The sequence below is a fragment of the Ornithodoros turicata genome, chromosome 8 (genome assembly GCF_037126465.1).
Source record: "Ornithodoros turicata isolate Travis chromosome 8, ASM3712646v1, whole genome shotgun sequence".
NCBI classification, from domain to species: domain Eukaryota; kingdom Metazoa; phylum Arthropoda; class Arachnida; order Ixodida; family Argasidae; genus Ornithodoros; species Ornithodoros turicata.
This window is the reverse complement of record NC_088208.1, coordinates 31,991,853-32,019,669: the sequence shown is the minus strand read 5'-3', so window position 1 is coordinate 32,019,669 and position 27,817 is coordinate 31,991,853. Positions and strand designations below refer to the sequence as shown.

The following is a 27,817-nucleotide window of genomic DNA, read 5'->3' as shown; positions in this document are numbered from 1 at the left end:
ATGGTCGGCGCACAGCGTGGCAACCCAATAACGTTGGTGTGGACCCTGGTGGCAACCCAATAACGTTGGTGTGAACTGTTCACACCAACGTTATTTCCACAGACCTCCCTCCCTGACGATTCTTATCGCTCACTTATCTCGCCTCTTGTCTCTAATCTCTCCTATTTGTCATAAACACAAGAGCTTCCAGTGAAAGAGAGAGACGCCTCGCTTTTCTGACCACGCACTGTGTGGCTGCCTTCAAGACTTCCACAGCACACTTTACGGTTGACAACACACGCAATCTATTGTTACGTCGGACGTGCTCCGTCGCGTGTATTCGAATGTTTATCGCTTTTACGAGACAACATATACAGGACATTTTCGTACGGACTTCCCACAGCGATATGTACCGACAAGATGACGAGTTCGTTTGAATGAAACGAGTTGTGTCCCACGAAGCTCACTGGGCATATACAGGAACTGGCAGGTCGTAAAGGTGAACGTCCAGCTTTCACCGCAGATGACTCGTGACACCCAAGGGCAGAGTTATTAAAACGAAGGACCGGATCGGCAAAACACTGCCTAGAACACTTCCGCGAGGCTGCTCCGGCTTACGCCCATTAGCAACTCGCTGCGAAAGGCGTGCGACACTTTCAACTGGAGACAAGAGCATGTCAGGTTTTTTTTAAATCGTAATTTAAAACAACGATCATACTACGCAACTAGGGACTTGCGTTGGCAATGTTTTGCTGACTTCTTTTTTAAAGCGAATGTGGCTTAATTGCGTATCACTTTCAGTATCGTTTTTTTGTATGGGTAAAATAGCAGTTGCGCAAAGCGAAAGGAGGGATATAACACAGGCAAGAAACGTTGCAGGCAAAACGTCGAAAGTTTGAACATGGAAGTGTTGAACGTTTGAAGCTGAAGGTAATCTTCGGTATTTGAAGGAAGGCATTGATTCATTCAAACATTGAAAGGTTGGTATCGCGTTCGAATATGTACGAAGACTTCCTTCTTAAAAACTGGCAACAATGATGTGACCATGTCGAGATACAATTATAAATGGGTGCTGTGGTGACTATATACGGCGCCAATCGGCCGCGAGCTTGATAAGTTTCTGATTGACACCATAGTCCAGGGCACGCTGTTGGACAGTACTAAGTTTTTGTGACAAAACACGAAGACACGAGGAACTTAGCACACGGTTTGTCGTAAAACTTTGCGTATACACAAAAGTCTGAAAATTCAAAATAATGAGCTTTTTCCTTTTCTTTTTTTTTTACTAAACACGACTTCGAAATACCGTATTTACGTCACCGATTTTAAATAACGCTCCCATTTCCACACTATCGATAAATTTCTGCACGTTCTTCCGTTGGGCGTCTCGGCATTTGACTGCGGTTGCGTTCCTACCTATAAGCAGCGAACCGTTCAGCATGTGCACAGAGAGACTCACAGTTACCGTTCAGGGCGCCACACCAGACAGGAACTGTGAAAAAAGATCTGGGCCAGACGGATCACTGGGCATGCTATGTATGTCAAACGCTTCTGACCAAAAAAACAGTCAAGGACCAGAGATCGTTGGATCAACACGAACACGATGCTTCCCGATTGTGTTACAGGAGTTAGATGTAGGAACCTCCGTGTCTCAGCAAGGAACAATCGAGAAGAGATGAAAATAGCCTTTATTATTGAACGGAAATTCAGGCCGGCTCCGCAAATAACGTCAGCCACGAAAGGCCCATACCACGCGAGACGGAAGAAAATATCAAACCGTAGGGACCAGTCAAATGAATGTGGGTGAGCTTTGCCAACACGGCAGGGGGAATGGGAGACGGTATTTTGCGCTAACATTCCTCGTGTCTGTAGACAGAATTACGTTTAGAGAAGTCTACAGACGCTTGTACTATCTGTCATTGTTCAGTACCCATGCAGGAAATACTGCTCAGCTTTACGCAGTCCCTGTATGGAATCACGGAAGAAATGCTGTGTATCAAGGGGGTGTCCTATTTACCGACGTTTGGTACCGCATTCCGACTGAACCGTTCAATATCGTCTACGACTGAGGAAGATGTCAAATCGAATATCAGCAACGAAGATGAGGCGTATCACGTTTTCGTAACCGCTATCCGTGAACACCTTGCTATCCGCTAAAACTGCCTAAGGCCCATTTCACGTGATCGTATTTGCCGTCCGTTTGCTTCAAAAGTAGAGCCTCAGGGAAACCGTAGATTTACATGTGTCCGTTTTGACTCCGTGAAAAACACGGACGAGAATTAACGTGAAGCCGGCCTAACGAGACTTGCGCATCACTTCTTTGTCTTTCCCACCGAACGGCGCGGACAAGCAAAGTCTCCGATAAGAAATTCGTTTTTGAGCGTTGACTGTATAGCTATTACATATCCGGCTTTTAGTCCTTGCATTCTTCTCTTTTCTTTTTGACCGACGTCACACTTGATCAGCGCCGCATTTTACCGAGACCACTGATTCATTTCAATCGTGCGAACGAAACGCCTGCGTCCTAAGTCGAAGGCGATATAGCCTCGCTTGTTGCGTGAGATGCATTTGTATACAGCAGCACACCGCGGGAAGCGAGCTAGATTTCCAATACGCGCGACAGCCGCCTCTTCCGAGAAATCCTCTTCTCGAATTCTCAGTAACTATAGGAGATGGAAACCCGAGCACGCCAAGGAAGTCCTTGCATGCAATTACCGGGAATTTTCGATATTGAGAAGGATTGACTGAAATCTTTTTTTTTACTTTTAGCGGGGTACAGAAGCGCTTGAAAAGTTGTCGATTATCGGCAAGTTCACCTGAGATGATTGCTCAACACATACACACACACACACACAAAAAAAAAAAAAAGACTTTGAAATTTACAGCATACTGACATTTTCCGTCACATTGTCTGTTTCAGCGCCGCCTTCAACTTCGAAGGACTCCGTAGAACGCGACTAACCGTGAAAACTACTCTTTAAAACGCCTCAAAGATCGGGATAAGCGACTCTCGAAAAAGGCAGCTCGTGGCCCGCTGATTCCAAACGGCAGCTGCGTTCTTCAGAAAGGAGCATTCACGTGGCTACGAATGTTTTTCGACACACCTGACTGCATTTGTGCACACCATGGCGTTGTCCCTCTCGTCACCATACTGGGCCACCTAACTGGAGTACCCGTCAACGTCACTCATTTGCACAGCTGCGCCTGCTGGGATACTCATCAACAGCTGCGGTGCGAACGTCGTGTTTTCGATAACGCTGTCGACAAGCTCCCAACACTATATAATCGCTTTTGTTATATTCCTTGAAACGGTGCAAAAAAGTGCGTTGTAACACGCAGATGCGTGTCGGCTTCAATATTTTGACGGCGGACGGTTCGTTGGTTGTGCTGGTTAGTGTTCGATAACAGCAACCGTCTATGGAGCTACAAGAAAACGTCGGCACGCAATAAGAAATTTATTCATTTTCGGGGGGATATATGGTAATCTGGATGTGAAAAAGTGCATCAGTACGAAATTTTGTATACCCATATTTTATATAGATATCAAAATTTTGTGTCTAATATGCATACCATAGTTACGTATTCACGTTTAATTGTTTATAAACGCAATATTTTTCACATGCACCTGTTTCATATTCTTGCATTATTTGGTCAATGTTACTATGCAATGTTACAGCTGTTTGTTGGCACTCAGTGTGGAAATAAATAAATAAATAAACAAATAAATATTGCTTATGTCATGATATGTTGTCACGTTATCGCTTTTGTTCCCCCTCATGTAACGCATAAATAAATAAATAAATAAATCAGTACCAGTAGGTGAAAACAAATAGCTTGCGTCAGAAGAAATCTGTCTCTCGCTCTCGGTGTATATACTGTTGAGCGAACGTTGGAGTCAGAAGCACATGGAACGTTATGAATTTTTTTTTTTTTTTTGTAAAGGAGACAAGATTCGCCCCCCCCCCCCCCCCCGCCCCGAGCTCGTAAATTAGCAGGAATTTTACATCTGCAGTCCCACTGTAGGTTGCGGATGATGGCAATTGATGGTCTGAGGCTGGAACACATAGCAAGGACAAATATATACAAAGCCCCAAGTGCCCAAGAAATTAATGATGAAAGAAGGAAGTCAATCCACAAGATGTGGGTTCGAGTCCTATACAGCCTTTATGTAGTAACCTTTCCACTGACTTCCTTCTTTCATCATATACGTAGGTTGCATCACGTACGAGTGATATAGTAGTACTGTGCTTACAAATACTTGAGGCAATAAAACTTGAACACAAAAAAAAATAACGTATCTACCCCGATACCGATTCGACGATTATCTCGCTTGCAAGAAAGGAAAAAGGATAACTAAAGGGCTGTTCACGTTCTGACTACTTTTAGGCCTGCTTCACTATCGGAATACCGTCATCGGCTATCATATAATGTCCCTTTACCGCATTACGTTGAACCGCGTGAGTCACCTATACATATACTGTCTGTCTTCGTGTACGGGTCAATAACGTTCATGAAAACGCACTCGTCTACAACGAACCCCGCATTGATGAGAGTTGAAAGAACATAAAACGCACGCATATACTGCACGCGTGGCTGAATTATTAGAGACACTGCGCAAGGGAAGCTTCCGGTCGGGCACGACATGCGTTGTGGTACCCACGAAAATCCGAGAGCAGCGCCATCTGTTTGCAAGATGCCACTTCCTACGCAAGCCCACGAACGCATGAGCCAGAAAATATGCTTCACACAGAATTTGAGATGACATCACATTGTTAGGTCTCGGCAAGGTCATGGATAAAAACCAGCAGGCACGCTTCCGTTTTTTTTTTTTTTTTTTTTTAACAGAGACAAAGGAAAGCCTTATATACAGTGCTGGTCAACAGATAATGGGTGGATGTGTTACATGGATTGAGAATTAAGTCCCATAGGAAATGTTACGAATTCTGTAACGGGACCCCGGGAGATGACAGCAGCCTATTGATGCTATCTTGAATGTGAAGTAGCAAGCCGATACTGCGACCTTGCCGTCGGGCTACTTGTCACGCTGACAACATGTGTTGCAGTGGTGGCATATCACATGAAAGGAATGCGCGTCCCAGATAACGTTTTTTTCTGGGTCCATCCAGTTGTCCCAGTCGAAAGGCTAGAAAAAATATGCTGTCAGCTCACAACCCAGGTTGAATCCACTCTCGGATTCGGCACAAATTTCGCAAAAAGCATAGTCGGAAACCTCGAAGAAACATGCAGAAAAGAGAAGGTGGAAAGTGCTTTTAATTGCAAGCTACTATCGGGAGAATAACATCCCCAGATTGAGAGCTACCCGTCCTTTGTCTTTGCCGCTCACTCACAGCAACAGTTGTTTCGCGGTGTTCATGCACACCGAATCCTTCCGCTGAACCCTACCCAGAGTCCTGAGAGAGAAATGTTCAAATGCCGAGCTAACCATGCACGCCTCGTTCTCCTAACTTTCGTTCGCATGTGCGTATTTCCATACGAATACGGCTGTACAGCTCTGCTCAACCTTAATAATAACACTGAAAAAAAAAATGTGGTCTCTTTCTCGAGCGCGATTACAGCAACCCTTGGGGCAATGGGGAAATCTTAATTGAACAAAATTATTCTGCTAGTTTAATGCGAGTATTTTGTTCACTTAACATTCCCCTAGTGCCCCAAGGGAGGGCTGTTATCGCTCTGGGAAATGAGATCGAATTTTTTCCAGTGTTATTATTAAAGTGAGACTCCGCAACAAAATCACCACAAAGATTGTGACGTAGCAGTAACCCTTGGGGTGTCAGGAACACACATACGAAATATCGCGTTCCCAATGCGCGCAGATTTTATTCCAACGAATTATTACGAAGTGAGCGCTTCGCCTGTGTGAAGCAAGAGGGCGCTGAAAGCAACACTGCTGACGTCATCCGGCATGGAAGAATGCAAGCTTCGTAGCAGACGACAATGCTGGGTGACGTCACAGTATCTTCCTCGGGGCGAACCGCTGTGCGCTTTGCATTTTGGTTTGGTATTGTCATCATTTAGGAATTAATTAATCGCACAAAATGAACGCGAATGTTGTATTCGGTATCAAGGGAGCGATCCGTGTTCGGTATGATGCTCACCTAATTTTTTCGAATTATTGCGAAGTCTCCCTTTAAGGTTGAACCGGAGCTGTACCTGCCACCGGCCAGCTGCGAGATATTAACGTCCACCTCTGCCATCACGAACGTCTTATATAAGCACAGAAGGTCAACATCGAAGTACCCACACACACAAATCCCGTACGGAAGGCCCGACCAATGCACGAGGGGAAATGATCGAAAAGCGAGTAAGCCAAGGCCAAACGCCCAAAAGTCATTCTATGTGCATCTAAAGAGAAAAATACATGGCTACATCGTTATACGACAGGCAACAATAAAGTGACGTTCCACGAGGCCTTCTCCATACCGTGACCAGTTAGGCGTGACCGCAGTTGCTCCAAGACTCCCGCAGCCATCGTTTTGATCGTGTTGCCTCCGTTTCGCTCTTTAGCCCGCGCTGGAGAGAGATGGGTCATCCCACAATCACTGTAATCAGCGTGCGACACAGGAAGTATGCTCCAGCGAGTCCTCACAGTTCACTTGTGCATGCGTAAACGAGATCGAGTCCGATGATTTGCGTTTATTCCTTTTTTTTTCTTTTGATAATAGAAGATAAAAAAGCGAAAGAGATGTGGGATGCGACAAAAGCGAGCACGTGATCAAACTGGCCTGCCGTGCTGTGGTATACCGTGGTATTGCATCAGGCGCGTTTCCGTACACTAAACGCCGATAATATCTTAGGTGCATCGATGGACGATAGGCACCCTTGTGAAAGTCGACGAATCAACCAACGCCCGAAATCTGCATTTTAAAATGTGCTATTATCTACTAGACTTTATCAGCGCGACGCAGCATATATTGGCACGGTCATGCGGTAGAGCCTTTTCGTATATACGACAACGCTATGCGCTCCAGTGTTGCCAGCTTGACTGTTGAGCGGGGTTATATCCAAATATTGAGAATTTTTCTACGTTATTTATTTTTCACTTCGCACTTCGTCAGTGTAGAGATAGAGACAGAGAGAGTGCTCTGCTTCCAGTCTAGCAAACCGACAACATTTTGCCCCCCCCCCCCTCTCTCGTGATTTTATGTACTAGGTCACTGAAGATCAACTCATCAATTCGTGGACTCTTTTATTTTTTTTTTTTTTTCTACGACACAGTACGAGATGATAAGATAAACCCGTGGGCTTAGATGCAGGGAAGACGACACTGTATCACAAGAAAGCGTAACGAGCCGTGAAATTCTTGCTTTAGACCATCAGGTATGCCCTCTAGAAAGCGCCGAAGTAATTATCAAAATTTCTTCGTTATCATGCGCGGCTATTGTGTGGCTAAAAGAACGCCAGCGAGAGTACACGCACACAAAAGGAGGACTACGAAAAAAGAACATGATCTTATCGCTAAAATAGCACAAGGCGGAACAAAACGACGAGAACGAAGATGAGTGACTAATGTACGTACTTATCGAAAAGTGGACCCAAGATAACAGCTCTAGTTTTTCGCTACACTACAGCGCTATAAGCGAAAAAGCACTTTCAATCCTTTTGGGGACTATAGACGCTCTGACGCAACCTTTAGCCTCTTCAGGAACTACACGGATGGAAGATTATGTTTGGGCACTATTTGCACTGTATAGGGAGTAAATTTCATGATCATGGAACTAAACAGGGAACTAAATGCAATCTGGGAGACTAAGGCCCGGTTTCACAAACGCTGGTGAACTTTGAGCCGAGATCAAGCGTTCAATTCTTTACAAGCGTTACTTGGTGACGTGATGGATGTTTCAGTTACAACTCATCCCTGTTGATCTCGGTCCAGATATTAATCGGCGTTGGTGAAACCGGGCCTAAGAATTATAATATAGCTCCCCGAGTTACTCTTGTCGTTTCTTAGCGAGAACATTTGCGCGGATGACGCCGACCACACTGACACAATAATCAATACGTCTCTCAAGTATTATATGATACAATGTAATCAACTTTCGCAAAGAACCTCGTTATTAACTACACAAAACTCGACAAGTTACCTGTCACTCTACGAGACCTCTCTCAGTCTGTCAGCCTCTCATGCACGCCGTATCGCATGACTTCCTCAAAGCCGTCGATTAGGCACACACCGCGCACACACGTCCATCACCCGAACCACCGGAACAACGGAAGCGGTTAAACGTCCGCCGCTAAAAACTAACATTAGATGAACACCCAGCATCCGGCTGCCGCGCGTATAGGAAAAAAAGAGTGCACCCTGATAGGTCGATCGGCCGCTCCCGAAAATGTGGGTCGTCCCATCTTTTCCTTCGACGTTTATCGCCGCGAAAAAGTCAACAAAACTAGTTTCCCAGTCCTGTCTTCCTCTATTCTTTTTTCCGATCACATCTGCTACCGTAGCAGACGACACGATCAAGTGTTCACTTTAATGGTACGTCGGAGGAGGAGGAGTGCGTGTACTTATCCTATCACGATAACTCCGCGCTTGGAAACGGCCAAAGGAAAATGTTCGTCGGATCTCTAAATCGTTTCAAATTGAGGACGATGCAAGTTGTGTAAAGGAGGCACGTCTCTACGGTAATTTCCTCTTCGGTGCTTACGTACATCCTTGATACTGCTGAGCTGTTGTTATTATTGTTGTTGGCGGCAGGTAATGTTGCGTAACGATATCTGGACACGGGCGAGCTTCGGGTTAATGACGGGAACGTACACAATCGCGCTTGGCGCGGTGTCAGGCGGTTCCTATAGTACTGTACATTGCCGACTCGCAATGTGTCCGTAATGATCTTGGGTAAGTGCGCGTGGAGTCTGTCATTCGTGACGGTAAATTATCAAAATGACGACGAAAAATCTCGCCGACATAGCGGGGGGTGCTTGTACTACATTTCATTGCGACATATGCGTATATGCAGAAAGCTACGTCTTCGGGATGCGCTAAATGTGACGTTTTAGGTCACGTTACGGAATGTAGGGAACCTTTTGTTTGGGTTAAACGAACGCACAAATCCTACTATCCTCCATAGAAAGCAGCAAGGCACAACTGAGCATTGGGAAATTTCGTAAAGAGACGAGGTTTGGGCATTTCCTTTCCTCTGCCTTGTCTCTCTACTTTTCTGTACGTGCTGTATTGGAACTTCCATTGCTGATTTGAGGCTTGTCTCGTGATGTTCGTTTTGTGTTCTGTCAATTTGTCTTTTTGCCAAGCTCACAGACATGTTGCCAACGCGTTCACGATGAGACAGCTGTCTCGCGACATAAAGCCTCGAATTATCACTGATCATGACTTTCTTGGATCTACGTATACAACCGTAGTGCTTCACCAGAAGAGAACATAGCAAAGGGGTCCACGTACCCCGGGACCATATACAACATGATATACAACCACAAACGTCGACAGGGCCACAGATACGAAGCATCAAACCCATCTTATCTCCCCTGCGATGTTCCGCCTGTCTTATTGCGAGACGCACAAGCTGAGCAAAGGCAGCCGCTCCCAAATCAAAAGAGGAGGACATCTCTCCATCCTTCCACCCTCTCGCTGTCACTTCCTCCGACGCGCTTCTCCCATTCTCCTGTTCGCCGTTGTCACTTGGTGAAAATAAGGAAGCGGCAACACTGGAGTGACTACGCGATCACTACCGACTGAGTATAGTCACGCCGTGAACTTGGCTGATTCTTCGACGGCCGTTATTTGGAAAAAAGAAAAAAAAAAAAAAACGCGCCTGTTGGATGTAATATGCGATCGGTGGGAGTGCCGAAGGTCGTATTTCACACGCGAGACGGCTTGACAACGTAACAACCGTTATAGGTTGGCAAAGGTCTTTGGAGGCGATGTTGCAGGATATATAATCGCCCTCCGACTCGAGGAATAAGCGGAAACTGTTGTCTCTGATTCAGTCTACCAGGTTAGAAGCGACTTCTAGCCGTAACCAGTTACTTTTTGTACCAGTTCCCGTGGTGCAGTGGTTATAGGATGATCGCTTTCCATGCCGAGACTGGGAGGTGAGGTGGGTTCGAATCCCTGCACCGGCTGTGCTGTCTCGGGTTTTCCGGACGCATGCTAACCCTGTTGTCCTCTCTGCATCTGCCCACGTCTGTACGCCGCTCATCTAGCCACAGTTGCTTCACGGCGCTAAGATGAAATTAAATAAATAAATAGTTACTTTTTGCAATAACTAGAACCTACATGAACTAGTTACTTTTCTACAAAATTAGCTTGTAACTGCAACTATAGTAGTTACCACTTCTAAAATGTAACTAACGAAGTTACTCAGGTATTGTAATATTGTCCGCGCGTCCGCCGTTTTTTCGCGTCAGGAACTACACGACTTTTGTCACCTCATACACAACCAGGACGGCCTTTACGCTAGCTCCAACCGTACTATACATTTATATATCGTATATTTATAAGTTACTTTAACGTGGTTACTGTACCTGTAATGCAGTAGTTACATTTCAAAGAGTAACTGTAACTCACTATTTTGGCAGGCTAAATGAAACGTAACTTTTCCATCCTCAGACTCAGTCTCAACTTCAACTGAAACAGTGTTTCTAACAGAATACATCCCCCCTTGAAATGGTGATGTGTGTACAGAATGTGCGATTTGAAATGGGGCTGTATAGAGAATAAGTCTTTCAGAACAGTGTTTCCGAAACTCCCTTCTGCGCGGTGTAAAATTTATACACCGAAGAGGTGTACTACGTGTGCATAGGACGAGACATTTGTATCCAGCACTTCAAGAACGTGCATCGCCTTCGATACGAGTTTTTATTATTATTATATAGAGGGCAGCAGGAAGGAGTGGGTGACACGGGGTTAGTATATGCGTCCTGGGCCGACTTCAGAGGGAACTATGTCGACATTCGTCCTTCGGAAATCCCAGGGAAAAACTTCAGACGCAGAGGTACAGCGAATGACTCAGTGTAAGCTCTGCATACCTGATGTCACGGGACTACATTCCTCTTCTATTGATAACTGATGCAGTTTTAGATAGGTCCAATTCGATTAATTGCAATGGGCCTCTAGATAGGTTAATTTGTTAATAGGTAATTGGAGTAGATTTACACGTATAAGGCGTGTTAGCTTATTTCTGTGCCTATTTTCTGTGTTGGCCACAAAGCAGCCATGGCCATAGCATATGGTCGAGCAAAAAGCTTTTCCAAAGTGATTTGCTGTTCATGTGGATGTGACGTGCTAACGCGACTTATCGTGCAAGCTTTCCGGGCTAGCACAACAACCTTGAAGGTCGCACATGGAATCAGCGAGACGGCCTAGTTATCGATTTTCCTGTTACAACAAGAGGTCGCAGCGATTGATCATGCAAAGAAACAAGAAGACCGAGGTCGACCAGAAAAGCATTGGAGAGTTAACTAGTATACGGCTAATTGTATGTACATCCTGTCGAGAAAAAATATGTGGAAGCACGTACAGCTGCATTAGAAGTTCTAGTAGTCACCACAGTACACTGGAGTAGTCAAACTGGGCTCTCCATTTTTCCTAATTCAATCTGTTCAAATATAGGATATCAATGGAAATATACAGCAGCCTTAAACATTGTGGACAGGCGCATGGTTTCAGTAGAAGTTTTAGACACTAAAGAAAAAAATTAGTCCCTTCGCGACTAAATGCTGCTTAGGGACTATTGTAGAGCGGCGGCGGAGTAAATATCATAATTAGGGGACTGGAATGGAAGCAACTGCAATCTAGGGGAATAAAAGATGTAATTACTCTTTTTTCTTCTCCACATCGACTGCACTTCTTCCCCGGCCCTCATTATCGTTATAATAATTCGACAATTCCAAAAGAAAATGATAAGCTATATATATACTCGAAGGAAAAACAGAAGACAGTAAATAGGGGAGTAATTTCAGCTTCGAGTCGCAAGTTGTCCTCATTGCAGTCTCTCATCATGAAATTTACTCCCTAACACTGCAAAATGTCCCCCCCAAACTTAGCATTAACCGCGGTGCATTTAGTCCCAAAAGGGACCAATGGTTATGGCAATGCACCTATAGTACCCAAAAGGAGGACTGAAAATTACTCCTTTCGTGTCTTGTACTGGCAACGATAAGGTGTACAGCCTAAGACACGAAAGGAGTAATTTTTAGTCCTCCTTTTGGGTACTATAAGTGCATTGCCATAACCATTGGTCCCTTTTGGGACTAAATGCACCGCGGTTAATGCTAAGTTTGGGGGGGACATTTTGCAGTGTTAGGGAGTAAATTTCATGATGAGAGACTGCAATGAGGACAACTTGCGACTCGAAGTTGAAATTACTCCCCTATTTACTTGACTATGACTTGACGCTCCCAGGCCCTCAAAATTCCTGACGAAGCAGCTCATCTTCAACAAAGCCCTAGTCACAGCGTCGCGTAATATTGACGGAAACTCGAGCGGCGAGTCGTTTCGCGGACAGTTATTTGGCGTTGATTTACAAGTCGCAGACGCACCGTGCACCTGGAGCTCGTGCCTCACGATGTTTGTCCCATATACCCTCCGTGCCTGCAAGTCGACCGCTTCCAGCTTCCGCGCTCGTTCAAAATATCTTGCGGTGCAACGACCTCGGCCCTTGTGTCTGGGGTGGGGGTCCTGAGTTCACTAATAGAGCTTATTCGAAGCATCGGGAGACTCTGTGTGACCCTGTCGGGTTCGCGGTGCTCCAGGCCGCACGGTGGTGGAACAGGTGCCTCGGTGTGTGCCAAGGCTCACACATTACGAACAGATGCTTGCTTTCGAAACTGGAGTTTGCTTGTCGACAGGACAGAAAACTGACACACACATGCACAAAATATAAGCGTATATGTTGCTTATATAAGCTTATACAGGGTGTTTGCTCTAACGTGTCCAGAAATTATAGTTAAAGCGAGCGATAAAAGAAAAGTAAGTGGTACTTTTCTGCTACTCAAGTAAGAAACAGGTACTGCTTCACTAGTAGCACCCGCTTCTTAGTCAAGTAGTTGAAAAGTAGCGCTCGTTTCTCCTTTATATCGCTCGCTTTAAATAAAATTTCTGGATACGTTAGAGCAAACACACTGTATATGCTTATATATACAGGGTGCTTGCTCTAACGTGTCCGGAAGTTTTATTTAAAGCGAGCGATATAAAGGAGAAACGAGCGCTACTTTTCAGCTACTTGACTAAGAAACGGGTGCTACTAGTGAAGCAGTACCTGTTTCTTACAAAAGTTGCAGAAAAGTACCACTTGCTTTTCTTTTATCGCTCGCTTTAAGTATGATTTCTGGACACGTTAGAGCAAACACCCTGTATAAGCGACTAAGCATATATGTTGGGCTACCAGTATGGTAGCGGCCGTTAAATAGCGCGTAGGCTGCGATAAGATACCTTATCACATACCATATCTGCGTAGGAAGACTGAAGTGGACGTGACACCGAGCTACACAGTTTATCAATAGCAGCTTTCTGATCTGCCAGTACCATTTACTTCAAAAGAGGGAATGAAATGTTCATGGGCGTTCCCATGATGTTTTTTTCTTTTTTTACAGTGGGGGGCGAAGAGTTTCTACGTGCGGGGGGGGGGGGGGGGGGGTTCAGTCAATAGACACTAGGTAATAGAACCACACTTGAAACCTCTGATACGCAACGGATCTGGAAGGTAAGGTTCTGACTATCATGATGACTTCTGAGTGAAGTCATGACGACCTGTGCGTAAGGAGGGCAATTTCTACAAGTGACCTTGGAGCTCCAGGGGGGTTGTGGGGCCCTGGAACCCCCATCTCGGTTCAGCTATGGAAAGGTTGAAATATGGCTGCCACCGAAAGAGGCAGACAGTGACAGTGAAAGATCACGTTTCACCTTTGACGCAGCCTCCATCCACAAAGCGTTCGCTTTTGGACACAACACTCCGTATCGAAGTTTCCTTCGTCGCATATGAACCCCCCCCCCCCCATACCCCCTTCCTAAAGCGACTGGGGATTGCGTTTGTTGAGAAACCCTACGAAGCCCTCTAAACTCCGCTATATGTTGTCCGCAAGGCGTCCGCAATGGAAAGGTCTAGCTCATTGGGCCAAACGTACGACATGTCGCACACTCCATAGCACAGTCCAGAAAATTGATCGACGAACACGGGCGCACAAGGCGAAGTAATAGGCCTTCCACTAACCTACACGGAGAACTCCGTGGAAGATGCTCGTTCCACAGGGCGTCATTTGAATATGAAAAATAGCAGAAGCCGGTTCTCTCCTAGCGCTAATTTGGAGGCCCGTTAGGATCGTGCTCTCACTCCGAGGCACACCGGTGCTGGTATATAAGTGCCGCATGTCGCTCGCAGCTTGCACGTCACATGTTTTCTATAACGATTGCGATACGCAGTATAATTGGACTGCGGCTCTTACATGGGAGAAGGTTACTAACGTGAGTTCGTGTAACGGTGCCGCATGCGAAAGATGTGAGCTGAAGAACAAAAAACGTGACCACATCCATGCAGTACACGACGATCACTTATCAAATAAGAAAACCGGATAAAAATCGTGTTATAAGACGATTGAGCTCCCGTCTCACCGGAGACATGCTAACGCAAGCAATGAGTCGAGCGAGTACGCGCCATTCCATCGTCTCCAATCAAAAGACAGAATTAACCGATGGGTGTCTGCTTTCTCTATGATTTTATAACGTCACGTGAGCATCAGCGTTCGCGCAGAACATGCATCACAAGTACCGCTAGTGTGAGCAGTACAGCGAGAGACATAGGTCGTAAGAAAGAATATGGCTTCTCGTCTGCGCGACATCCACCATTCACGCAGAAGGTCAGGACGTAGAGTAGAGTGCGGAACTTACCTTCTATTTTACATGTTCATATTCCAACAGCAGATATCATGGTAAGATCCACACGGGCTCAACGCACACACACACAAACGGAAAGCCATACGGCCATACGTGCCTCTTCCCACCGACCCTGCAGCAGCTGACTGCTGAGCGGAAATCAGGGAAATGGAAACGCCGCTCCCGATGCTGCCATCTCGTGCATCAGACAGCAGAGTGGTAGAGAGAAGCATTGGAATTGGTTTCGGTTTCTGTATGGTACATTCTTGCATTGCCTATCTACGTTTGTTTTCTTCGAAGCAAACGGTACTTCCGCGCGAGCTAAATGTAACACGTAATATCAAAAAGTAAATGATAAATACACGTTTCTATAACGTGATCTCTGAAATTTATGTTAATAGAATTTTAAGAATCGAAGTACACCCAAATGGCGCTGCGAGCGTTCAGTGTAGTCTTTTCGGCGGGTTTGAAGTTAACCCTAAAAATGAGGTTTCTCACGCGTTCAAAATGCATCTTTGGACGCTGGTGTGCTTAACCTGACCACAGAGAATCGTCGCCTCATTCTACGAATTGTGAAAATGGCCGATCCGTTTGCCTACTCCCTTGCGAATTTGCCCACGCCGAAGATAGAGAAACGGTCAAGCCGTTTCAGCAACAGGAGTGCATCGTTCCAACGGACTCCAGGCAATCTCTCATCTTCCTCAGTGTTGGACAGGACGTTACAAAGTGGAAAGAAACCTTACAGTGTAGTACTTAGGACGGACACATTCCTAAACAACACGACGGTGCACGGTGGACTTTATGGTGACACTACGATGGCTCAGGACGTGGACGTAACACAATTTACCGGTGCAACACTAGCATCGGAGCATCCTGCGGTTGCAGCCACGGCGGGAATATACGCCGATTTCATGGAGGCGTACCGGTCGTGTCCAAATGACTCGCCGGTTGATCTTCTTGATAACTACGAACGTATTTGCGACACCTACTTACGAAGATTACAGAAAGTAGCAGACCATGCGCCTTCGAAGGCGGGCAAAGCCGTAGCCTGCTCCAAACTGCTCAGCGAAGAGAAAAACACCTGGCAGTTGACCAAGATCCTCATGCGTGACCGACTGGAGGCTGAACCTGACGTCGAGACTATGCTTATGGACACTGATGTCAGAAAAACGAGCGACAAGGATATTGTAGATGCCCTCTTCGCGAGAGACTCTGCTGTTAGGCGAGCACAGATGGTCGTCGACTGGCTGGAAAGCTGCGCTGCGTACGAGCACGACGAAGAACCGGACGACTGTGCTCGTATGGAGTACTTTTCTGATGGAGGATGTGCGTGGGAAAACACCTTGTACATGTTGCAGGCTCGGAAGGTGGCACCCGCTGCTGCTGACGGACGAGTGACAGAACTTGACCCAGACGCGCCTTCACGTCAACAACTGGCCCTCACAGATGAAGACAGTAAAGACGAGGCACGCCTGCTACGAAGCGTCTTCAGACACCTGCGACAAGGTCAGCTGCAGAAAGCCCAGCAACTAGCCATTGACCAGGGGTATCACTGGCTTGCGGCCGCCTTGGAAGGTTGGCGACCGCCCCACGATCCCAACACCGGCGGGTTCCTCAACGGGAGCACGTCGATGCAACCAACGGAAGGGAACGCGTACCGGGATCTTTGGAAATCACAGTGCTGGATGGCTTCAGCTTCGAGTGGGACGGGGACCTACGAGCGAGCGATATATGCCGCGCTCTGCGGGAACCTCCAGGAACTACTTCCGGTGTGCCTCAGCTGGAAAGACCACCTGTGGGCTCGCCTCCGAGCGCTAGTTGACATCGGCATCGAGCAGGAGCTCCGAGTGGCGACGCAGCAGGTGCGCCAGATGGAACCATTGCCAAAAAATTACCCCGCAGGGCGCGGAAGCTTGGTGCAGGTGTTTGAAAGTTTGAGTGCCACACCCAATGCTCAGGTGCAAAAGCAGGGAGAGTTTTACTACAGTGTTGTGCAGCGTTGCATCATCCTGGACGACACTTACAGTCTCATGGAAGAAATGCACGAGTGGTCCACGCAGCAGCAGAGCAGGCATCTGGTGCGGTTCATGGCCCACATGGCCCTTGCGCTGCGGAGTGCGGGGTACGCCCTGGACGATGCCGCGTTCAACGCCGTGCTGCGGGCATACGTGAAAGACTTGATCCGCGAAAAGTGCGTGCCTGTGGTGGCAACGTACGTCGCGGCGCTTCCCCCTGGTGAGCAGGTGGAGCACTACGCATACATGCTTGAGGAACTGAAGGTACAGGATTCGGCCGAGCAGGAACGGTGCTTGGAGTGGGCGCGCGACGCCGGCCTGGACGTTCCAGCCATCACGCGCACCCTGGTGGAACACGTGCGCACGGCCGACGCCGAGACCGACCCCGGCGCCACGACGCCTTCCTTGGAAGTGACGCCGGAAGACCGCGAGAAGATTTCCTCCCTGGACTGGCTGCTCTTCGACGTGGAGATGCGAGGCGAAGCCCTCTGCCAGGCGAACGCGCTCATGCGGGACTTCATCCTGCGCGGGAATGTAAAGGCGGCGAGAGAGGCGTCGGAGAAGCTTCCGCCAGACACGGTGCAGGTGGCCGCGTCCTCGAGACAGAGGGTCGGCTCGGAGGCAGAGAGGAACGTTCGCGAGTACTTCTGCTTGTGCGCGTACCTTCAAGCGCAGCAGAGCTTCCAGAACTGGTTTTCGCGGTTCCACCACCACAAACCCCAGCCCGTCGGAGAGCCACCGGTGGGAGCAAAGTTCTCGGAAATGGTGGCGTACGAACACAAAGTACGGAATCACAGCATCGAAACGGACAAGTGGCGGGACGCCGTCGCGCGTCAAGCGAGGGAGGTGTCGAAGAACGTCTACAATGTCCTGCTCTTTGTGGACGGTGGCTGGATGGTGGACGTGCAGGCGGGGGGCGGCGACGAGGGACGGCAGCGGCAGATGAGCGCGCTGCGGAAACTCTGCATTCCGAGCCTGACCTTCCTGCTGCACGAAGCGTTGCACGCGTCAGGCATGTTGAGAGAGTGCATGGCCATCGCCGACGTGATTGCGTCGGAAAGGCACAAACTGTACGCGGAGTTTGGTCGACAGGAACTCTACACGCTCCTCAGCCGGATACGAGATTCGTCGTTGAAGTTGCTGGACAGCGGTTGTGACGCGTTGGGATACGCGGTCGAGTAGCGTCGGAGCATGCGGATGCTCGTTGAACATTGAAAGCGTTTACGCTGCCGAGTCGTTACCACCCACCTTCTGGTTGCCGAGTTTGCTCAACACCGTGTAATTAGTGCGCTTTTAATTTGGGCAACCCAACAAGAAATTTATAGCGAATTTATGTTGGCCGCAACGAAGAACGTAGGTGGTTTCAAGGAAGCTAGCACTGCCATTCTCTAACAAGTTTAACTGCAGTTATGCGAGATATTTTGTACTTAGGTTTGTCGCAAGAAGAAAAAAAAAAGCGTCTTTTTAAAGTTGTTTGTTGTTTTGTTCATTTGGTTGATAATCTGTAAAAACCTTGTGGGACTGTTGATGCTCTAGCTGCGTGAACTGAATGAAATGATGGCCAATAGAAATGGAGTTAATAAAGTGACATTTTGTACACATGGTTGCTAACCAGTTGTATGGCAGCTTGCATAGAGTGATAGGGCTTTTGTCTCTTAACATGTTAAAATAATTTGGGTCAAGGCAACCACTACACAGGGATTCCCCCCCCCCCCCCCCCCCGAAAATAAAAACTCCAAAAAGGTCACAAAAGCAGCCGATATATTGATCGTGTTGCAAAAACATTCATGGGGGGATGATTTACTCCGAGCACATTTGCATGCTTTTAAATCAAATCTGTAGAATATTTGCGTGGACAAATGTGGATTGGCTTCCCTGTCTGCATGGCGTACACCCTTTCACTCTCAAAGTGGGAACTACATTTTTTGCACTGGTGGAGGTGTACAGGCGTCGCCACGCTAAACCGTAGCGCGGGAGCGCGTGGCCTGCTTGCATGCCAGCGCCGCCTTGTGTCGATGATGGGGCGTGCTGGGGTGGAGACTCTGGGGCCCTGGTGTACAAGCGCCCCCTCTCGACGGGGGCACGGCAAGCACGCACGGATCACCTACTCGGTTAGCTATCTGCAGACACTTCAGCGATAAGAAAATCAGTACACGAGCAAAAATATCAGTGTTTCTTTGGTGTATTTGCATCTACACAATCACGTTACCAAATCTTTCCTCAGCACCATGAAACAAAAATAAAATAAAATAATATAAAATCTGTGATAACACATATCATAGTGAACAGAATGCTCAGAGCAAACATGGGTGAGCCTACAGTGTTCGCATATGTCTCAAACTTATTTCAGAATATTGTGCCCCTCAAGCTAGCCCTTCCGCAAACCGGCATTTAGATAAAGCGTGGTAGATAACGCACACGCGCGGTTATTGTGCCTATTTTGCGAGGGCGTAAGGTGATACTATACAGCAGGTGATCCATTCGTACCATGCCGATTACCCTGAGCTCAACCGATCGAGAGGAGGCGCTCGTGTACCATGGTCTTAGAGCCTCCACCCCAGCATCGACGCAAGGCGGCGCTGGCATGCAAGCAGGTCACGCGCTACGGTTAAGGGTGGCGACGCCTGTACCTCTTGTGTTGTCTCGGAGCATCGGCGTAGCCAGAAAAATATTTCAGGAGAGGTTCTATGGGGTCTTTACATGGGAGAGGAGGATTTCCCCTTGTTTCCTTCTCCCAAATTTACCACCAAAGGTACCATTTGGGGTTCCCCCCCCCTTGGCTATGCCAGTGTTGCTCAGAGTAAACTTTTAGTCACTGTACATATAGTGGGATTTCAGGGTAGCGCCTGAATCTTAGTCGATGAAAATAGCCAAAATAACGAACATTTACTGACCACAATAGTAACAAGATTCTGCACAATATGCAACTGCGTCTACTCCTGTCATGTATTCCTCGCTTTCTTAGAGTGTGTCTGGCCTTCCAAATCTGACTTCGGACTTTGGTTCTTTGATGTCCTGGGCTGTGCGTCCGCGCTTTCACCTGAAAGACACCAGGAAATTAAATATTGCACATGTAATCGGTAACTGTTGCTGGCTCCACACCTCTGACATCTTTACTAATACTTGTGGATACTCAACGGCATTCGCACAAACCAAATGTTGCATGAAATGTCCTATATTTCCACTGGGTGAGAGGCAGACACCGTGCGGTCTACTCTTCACCCAATACATTCTTAGCGTAAAACAGGGAGTTTTCATGAGAAAATGGTAAGCAGTAATGGAAGAAACTAGACGTTTGCAGCGGGGCTCCCAAAACTATAAGGAAGCGCATGGGAAAACGCACACAAGCTATAGTAGTCGTTTTGTCCGCAAATGAACGTGTTGTTGATCGTGGATGCCGTAACTTTCAAGCCGTACATATGGTGAGATTCTCATCGTTTGACCAGGTCCAGCTTGGTGCGTACTTTATATACTCTGCACACATTTCTTAGGGTGGTGAGAGGATGGACAGAGCCAACACCACCTAGATAAAGAAAGCCTACTTAATGCTTCCTTTCTTTCTTTTCCACCAGATGGACATAAAGTCGAGACGTCACAGACTATGCTGCCACAGACAGATGCCACAGAATATGGCTGCGTTCCAGAACTCACCCGGGTCGACCCGAGAGTAGGGAGTAGCTACTCTCCGCGTTCCAAAACCTACTCAATGACGTCGTGACCCCCCGTTCCAAAAGCGGGTTGCCTACTCGAGAGCAGCTACCCGATGTCGACTCGCTCTACTCCCTATCAGACGGGAGTAGGTAAGGGTAGTGACGTCAGAGCTGTCGTCTGCATTGAAATCTACGGTCGTCTGCTTTTGCTGCTGCTCGTCTCGGCAGCATCGTAGCGGACCCAGGAAAGTTCCAGTGCGAATTTTGCGACCCGATGTTTTCTTCGGAGCAACATGAACGGAACCATACATAAAACACACATCAGATCGTTGCATGTGAAGGTCGAAACCTGTTTCTGTGCGTTTCAGAGCTGGCTGCGGACGATAACAGTGCTACCCTTTCTTGGAACGTGCGGTAAATACCCCAATTCGTGGCGTGAATGCTTTAAGAACCCACGCAGATGCCCCATACCGAAGGCAACAGCGTCACACTAAAACGAAGCAGCGGAGAGCAGTTCTTATATTGCGGGGCCCAAATGTCAATGTCGTCTGCTGTCGCCATGTTGAGAATCGTACGCGCGCCCGTTCCGCAACCCTACCCGAGGGTTACCCTACTCCCATGGTCACATCGTACAACTCTGTCACGTGACCAACTCCTACTCGAGGGTTAGTTGGGGAACGCACCCTATGTCAAGCACAAGGCTTTGTGTGACCACCAGTGGCTGTCCATGCGGCTTATGGCGGCTTGTCTCCATAGCTACGGCTGCCTTGCTCTACTTCATAGGTTTTCAAACTTTTTCACCCCGGGGAACCCTTCAGTAATGTCTGAAAAGTCGCGGGAAACCTACAACTTACTCGTAGCGTGGCATGTATAAAGTTCCTGTAAGCTATTCGAAAGTATGCTGTGCAGGCGACGCAAATGCCGAGGGGTGCACGCATCTACTCACAAGAAAGAAAGGAGGCAAAGCTGCACGACTTCACCCTCTCCCATGAGCAGATAAAGTCCCTGAAACTCTGCAGAGAAGAGCGTGCACTGAACAAGACGTAGTCAGTCGTACTGAGCCAACATTGGGCTGGCTCACATATTTGTAGTGAGCCGAGCCGTGCGAGTTCCGGTGGCGTGATAGGGGTGGAGGTGAGGAACTGCTCCGGGAAGCAATCCGTCAGAACACAGTTTGAGACAGTGACGGGCAAGGTACCTCAAAAATGAAGTAAAGTACACCTGTTGTACTTCTAAGTACTGTACAAGGTACCGCACTACAAATGTACTTAAAGTAATCAACACTTGGTAGTGATATAAAGTGAGGCGATTCATTATGTTTCGACTGTTATCTTCAGAAAGCTTTTAGCGAGCATTTTTGCCAAGTGCTAGAAAGAAGACATAGATAGTTTACAGCTGACTCATTAATATGAACCTAAAGAAATGATTTAGGGATCAAGTTTTGTATTTATATTGCCAATTGGGTACTTGAAAGGGAAGTACTGAAAGTACAGTACAAAAATACACAACCTGAAATGCACATAAAGTAATACTTGAGTACTTGAAGTGTTTCTCATCACTGAGTTGAGAACCTATGCTCTAGGCGGTGCTGGCACAGCGCAACTGTTCTTACCATACCTCATCCGACCTGATCAACCTTACCTGCTTCTCATCTGCTAGATTCTGCACTTTTCTTTGGCCTTCCACTACCTCGTTTCTTTTGAGTAGCTTGGGGTTTACGTTGCGCCGCATCCCCCACTGGTGCCGCTGCTTCAGCACTTGCATTGTCCGTGCTGTTCCCTGTAGCCACATTTTCACTTGATGCAGCAGCAGTCATCTTGGACTTTGTCGGACGACTTCGTGACCTTCCAACCTTCTGGGGCCCAACAGATTCCTTTTCGACGTTTGTACTTGGCCCAGCAGGCTTGGCTTTAGCAGGCTTGGCTTTAGCAGGCTTGGCTTTAACAGGCTTAGATTTAGCAGGCTTAGATTTAGCCGTCACAGGCTTGGATTTTGCTGTCGCAGACTTGGCTTTTGCCGGTGCATCCTTTCTGCTGCGTTTGCATTGGGGGGACCTTTTATCTGCTACGTCAGGGGAAGTGTTGTCATCTGCATCTTCATCGATGACTAACTCGTCGTAGCGTCGTCCCTTCCGTGTCTGAGAAGTCTTAGCAAATTGTCTTTGACGTAATCTTTTCCTTCGGGTCCCCACGTTTGATGTGTCTGAATCATCATCTGAGTCCCCGGCAGGATTAGGCAGAGCGTCATCCTACAATTGAGAGAGGGCGACACACGATCAACAGAGGGAAGGCTATGTAAAAACCACATGTCCTTTGAGTCCTTTATTGCCCAAATTTGCACCTTCAACCTGCCGTCCCCCCCCCCCCCCCCCAAGAGGAAGGTGCCCGGGGCGGCTACCCCTCTCACCTCCCCCCTCGAAACGGCTCAGCTGCCTTCTGCTTTTTTCTATCTATCCCACGGAATTTATCCCATGAAATCCAGATTTGACAACCTCGGATTGCACAGAACATTGAACGAAAAATTTTCTCAGCGTTACTTGTCAATGCAACTGACAGAAGCTGTTCAGATAGCCTTTCGAAAATTGCTTCCATATCAGACGCACCTTTTCTTGTTCTAGTCGAACCTTGTATTTGGCTTGTAGCTTTGACACCTCTCTGAAAGATGATGCAAAAATCAAATGCTGCATGTACTTTTGTATAGCAGCGCTCTTTTCTCAAAGTGCTCTGCTGTGCTGCTTTGCTCAAAAAAAGCTTTGCTTTGCTCAAAAGCGCTCCTTTTGCCTGTATCTCATTGTTTGACATTCTTGTCATGTCTCGTGTTTACTGTACCAGACTGTAGCAAATAGTGTCTCTTGGAACAAAGACGCGTTTCGTGACTGAAAGAACACACGTCCTCACCGGCCGAGATCTTCAAAGATGTTCTGCCGCACCATATCGAGCTGACTCACAGATGGGGTATCCTGCATTGACCTCATGCATGTGTATTGGTTGTGGATCAAAGAAAGTTGCTGAAAATGGAAGAGTCGGGCAATTTATTTGTTGGTACCAAAGGCATTTCCACACGGGCACATTGGAATCATTTTGCAAAGACAAGGTTGGCAACATGACACCATGTTGATAATCTCACCCCCAAAGACACCTAGTTTTTGTATGTTATTGTTAAAACTGCATGAATATTCAGATTTTTCAAGTGCCGAAGCAAACAATCGTATATTCGCTGTGAATTTTGAATCAAATATGGAATTCTATATATATTCAAATTTCGAATCAAAGCAGTGTCTCTTCCAAGACGAATATGATCAAATAGTTCTGACTCTTCACTCATAAGCCCAAAAATGCCAGAAGAGAGGGTATAAAACAAAGTGAGTGCTAGATACTTCATACAAAAAATCTAGATTGGAAGGTGTTCAGTTCAAAAAGACCAAAACATGGTAAGCCAATCATTTGAAGTATGGCAGTCATCGAAAAAGCCTGATGAAAGATGACAACCGTACTTGAACTGTTCATGTTCCCTGGCAACTTGAGGCTTGTATTGTGTCTGTCTGTCTGTACATTCCAGCCTCAGAACAATTACTTTTCATCATAAGCCGATCGCCCCGTTCCTCTGAAGCGAGTGACATCACGTCGCTAAGCTTGTATTTGACAACTTCCGTAATCATATCGTTTTCGTACGTCTCTTCCGATGAACTAAAACTTGCTATTTACTTCAGTTACGTAACCATTCACTTTGCATTTGCTTTGGGTATGTAACTAGTCGCTCCAGTTTTAAAGTTACCCTACCCTTGTGAACTGTGCGGCAACTTGTAACACTCCTCAGTTTTCTGATGCCCTGTTATCACAACAAATCGTTACCAGAAAAAAAATTGTCACCTCTAGAAGGCCTCCTTTCATCATGTCGTGCATATTGGAGTACACTTTCATGGTCATCTCCGAAATGGAATTGTTCTCTTCTTCCTTTTCAGCAAGGAGGGCTGGGCTCCTCTGCAACCAGTTCAGTGGAGTGTCATTTAATCATAGGCTCAAGATATTGGCTTATTGGGTCTAGCCATTATTACCAATTTCAGAAAAGCCACAAAGTGGAAGCTGTGCACTTGTCTCATGCGATGAATGATGTAACAGATGTCGAGATGCTGTTCTTTCGCTGACTGTTGAAGAAGCTCTTGTGACATGGCCCAGTGATTCATCTTGATCCTAATCTGAAAGTTGCAATCGAATTGAATCATTACTAGACTTACACTCTTTAAAAAACTAACCCCACTGCAAAGCACGTTCCTAGTCAACCATCACCTCGAATGATATCGTTATCTGCCCTGATTTGTTGAAAACAGGAGGCGTACACCTATTTTGTGACACTTATGCTGTTCATAAGTGGGAGGGTTCATAAGGGATGCGTTTCAGGCATGCAAAACAGATTTCCCTTTTCTGGTGGGGGCCCCCGGGCAAGTGCCCCGTCTGCCCACCCCTAAATCCGGCTCTGCTAGGAGGGTGCTATTGGGTGAAGTTCATTTCTAAGAGCGTATGCATAGGCAGATGGGCCTCACATATTAACCATATAAGACACAGTTACAGTTAAGACACATGTGTTTTATTTTATATCAAGCCAGTCACGCCAATGTGAATGTTCCTAATGAGAAAAAAAAGAAAAACAACCTAAGAAAGCATGCCGACCCACCGTAGGTGGCACAGGAAGAAAACGCTAGAATGTACCTTTACTTTCGGTGTTATAGGCTGCATGGTGTACATGCCATACAGCATGTATAGGGCAAACACTTTTTCTTGGAAGTTGCTTGTAGGAACCCACAACTGCAAGATTATGCTGAATGTTTCGTCTATAAACTGAAAGAGGAGAAGACGTTGGTTGATATGGATATTTTGAAAGTCATAATAATTAGCAAAATACAGGAGATGCAAGACAGGAGAGTGAACGCACTTGACGCATTTCACGTAAATCCTTTCTTCCGCTGGAAAATAACAAGCATAAGTAACGCAGATTACACCTTGTATAGTCGGGGGGGAGGCGAGCAAAGACGACGCACCAAAATATCAGAGGAAACTTAGCTTCTCTCCACAGCTTCGCAAATCCTTCATAACGAACTGAGTTCGTAACTACAAACCGGTCCAGCAGCATGCTCATGTCGGTGGGAAAACCAGCCGCAATTTTCTTTACAGGACCTATCCTCATGTTGGTTCGATAAAAGTGTGGCCTCAAAATAATATGCACATCAGCGCAAAACGCGAGAACACCGCGCAAGTTGAACGTAGACGGATTCTGTTGACTGCGTGCTGCACTAGAATGCAAAATCCGAGCCAAGCAATCAATTTGAGCTGATGATGGCGATGATGATGCGAATATGAATATGAGGCAGTGATCGCATATTAGACTTTTGTTTTCGCCATTTTTGCCATCACTATAGTCCATTTGACAATTTGAACAATAGACATCTCCCTGTTTGAAACCAAAGGACGTCATAGTGTTCGACAGCGCCACCAGTTTGGTAGAGTTGAACTACGCTCGAAGTAGGTGGCGAACAAGGTAGCGCCCGAAAACCACGGTCTTGAGGGGATTACGATGATCACTGAAAGGGATGCGACCTTCGGTCCTACTTTTCTTTCAATAGGAGGCAGCAAACAAGTGCCCATTCGTGGAACCAAGCCCTCCTCTTCTGATCTCTTTCGGTTTCAGTCTGTCTGTCTGTCTGTCTCGGGCAGAGGTCTATACAGGTCAAGCTTCTCGATCCTTTTCGTGAACATATGATGGCATGACATGTAAATGATTGCTGAGCCTCTCTTGCTTTCGCCGGTGCAGATAGCAGGGGCGGATCCAGACCCGGGCCTTGAGGGGCGGTTTCATTGTCGAAGCGCGTAATTGGGGAGGGGAGAGGAGGAAAGTAATGCATAACCTAGGGTTTTGTGGGCGATTGCCCCCCCCCCCGCTTGAGCGTGGGGGGGGGGGGCAACACAGACGTGTCGCCCACGCACAGGCTTCATTCTTCATCAGCTTTCTGTTACCGAATGTTCGCTTCATTCCCATATTTCCAATATCGTAACCATAAGTATTCTCCAAGTAAGCCCCAAAGGTGTCTACTCATATTCAAACCGTGCGATTCAAACGATGACCTCCTGAAGCAGATGGTGGTGATGCTGACTTTGCCAAAAATAAGAAAAACAGAAGACCTAGCAGTTGCGGTAGACAAGCTTGAATATATTGTTTGACATATACATGCAGTGGCGCGGGCGTGGGGGATGTTGCGCCCCCCCCCCCCCCAAATGGTCAGGTGAAACACCACAAAGTGAGGGATACGCCCCCGCACATACACATTGTGCTTTGCTGCCACGGGTTCGGAATTGCGTGACAACGCTTAGGTTTAGTCGCCCGTTTAATGTTTAAAGCCTAAATGCACGAAGCTTCTGTATATCTTTTTGCATCGAGGAATGAATCCATATTTTGTATTTGTCCTCTTTCTGGGGCTTAGTCGAAGCTGTTTTTCCCTTGTCCAGGCCTTCCAAGATGAGAGAGAGTTTTAGTGCATATCGTACGTACCGCCTTTGCGTGCGTAAGTAGAGCGGTGGCTATGCGCAATGCGCGAAGCTCTACGTTCTGCGCGTGCGCAGAACCACCAACGCTGTCCCTTGTGTACGTAAAGGCAATAGCGTGCGACCGCACAAAAGCGACATAAACAGTGCACGTACGTTGGCAAGCTGGCCTCCTTATAGCGTGCGACTTGCGAGACATTGGTAACTGCGCGCTACGCGTCTTAGCGCAAGGCAAGACGTTTCTCAAAGCGGTGCCTGGGGTGCCGGCTTTCCACGTTGAAAGAGCACCTCCATCCAAAAGCCTTCGAACAATGAGGCACTTGAACGCTTCGCTGCATCCATCGGATCGCTGCTCTGTGTCGAGGATGCACAGCGCGATTTTCGCTCTTGTTGTCTCCTTTAGGTGAACTACCAGGACAGGTAACCATTCGGGCGCTTGTATTTCCTCAACATAACAGCAATCGCCCAATCGAAGAGGAAGTCTGGAGCGTCATTGCTAGTAAGAGACCCGGATTTCTTTGGAAATATGCGGGATCGGTGAAGAGGCTATAATTTATAACACTACAATAATTACAGTGTTGCTTTTTTTTTTTTTTTTTGCGGTTTCAACACATTTTGTGTCTACCGGCATTTCATTAACCACATGCCGCAATACACTCTGCTGTTGTACTTATTATTATTCTTTTTTCTTTCTTTTTCGGTTAACCACATCCTGTGGTAGCTATTGATATATCCAGTGTTGGGGGTAACTCGTTACTGTAGCTAAGCTACTTTTTTCGGTAACTTTCAGCTTAACTC

General features: G+C 47.0%; 3 protein-coding genes across 5 annotated transcripts in view; 1 reads left to right on the top strand and 2 right to left on the bottom strand.

The window, feature by feature from the left end:
• LOC135367024 (transmembrane protein 198-like) overlaps positions 1-14,982 on the bottom strand; it is a 35,211-nt gene extending 20,229 nt beyond the window's left edge. The window contains exon 1 of one of the 3 annotated variants that reach the window (XM_064600081.1): positions 14,837-14,982. The gene's annotated coding sequence lies outside the window, so the exon portion shown is untranslated. Of the gene's footprint in view, positions 1-8,081; positions 8,184-14,836 lie in introns of those variants that run through there. The other 2 variants (XM_064600079.1, XM_064600080.1) reach the window with 2 other exon arrangements.
• A 276-nt stretch (positions 14,983-15,258) lies between these two features.
• Positions 15,259-18,435, top strand: LOC135367021 (nuclear pore complex protein Nup107-like). The gene has a single exon (XM_064600075.1). The coding sequence runs from the start codon at positions 15,400-15,402 to the stop codon at positions 18,016-18,018; it is 2,619 nt and encodes an 872-aa protein (XP_064456145.1). The 5' UTR covers positions 15,259-15,399; the 3' UTR covers positions 18,019-18,435.
• Positions 18,436-19,703: 1,268 nt separating this feature from the next.
• Positions 19,704-25,777, bottom strand: LOC135366152 (snRNA-activating protein complex subunit 1-like). The gene is made up of 9 exons (XM_064598808.1): positions 25,522-25,777; positions 25,416-25,446; positions 25,193-25,321; positions 24,541-24,681; positions 24,356-24,466; positions 23,384-23,493; positions 23,089-23,140; positions 22,128-22,734; positions 19,704-19,876 (listed from the first exon to the last, which is right to left on the bottom strand). Exons 1-8 carry the CDS (start codon positions 25,665-25,667, stop codon positions 22,135-22,137), a joined length of 1,320 nt encoding a protein of 439 aa, XP_064454878.1. The 5' UTR covers positions 25,668-25,777; the 3' UTR covers positions 19,704-19,876; positions 22,128-22,134.
• Between the last annotated feature and the right edge of the window lie 2,040 nt (positions 25,778-27,817).

Excerpts from the sequence above, each read along its gene's own strand:
- LOC135366152 (XM_064598808.1), bottom strand. The coding sequence starts at position 25,667 with ATGAGGATAGGTCCTGTAAAGAAAATTGCGGCTGGTTTTCCCACCGAC. Across the intron at positions 24,682-25,192 it reads CTATAACACCGAAAGTAAAG|ATTAGGATCAAGATGAATCA; the intron begins GTACATTCTAGC and ends TGCAACTTTCAG. Across the intron at positions 22,735-23,088 it reads TTCGACTAGAACAAGAAAAG|GATGACGCTCTGCCTAATCC; the intron begins GTGCGTCTGATA and ends TCTCAATTGTAG.
- LOC135367021 (XM_064600075.1), top strand. The coding sequence starts at position 15,400 with ATGGCCGATCCGTTTGCCTACTCCCTTGCGAATTTGCCCACGCCGAAG.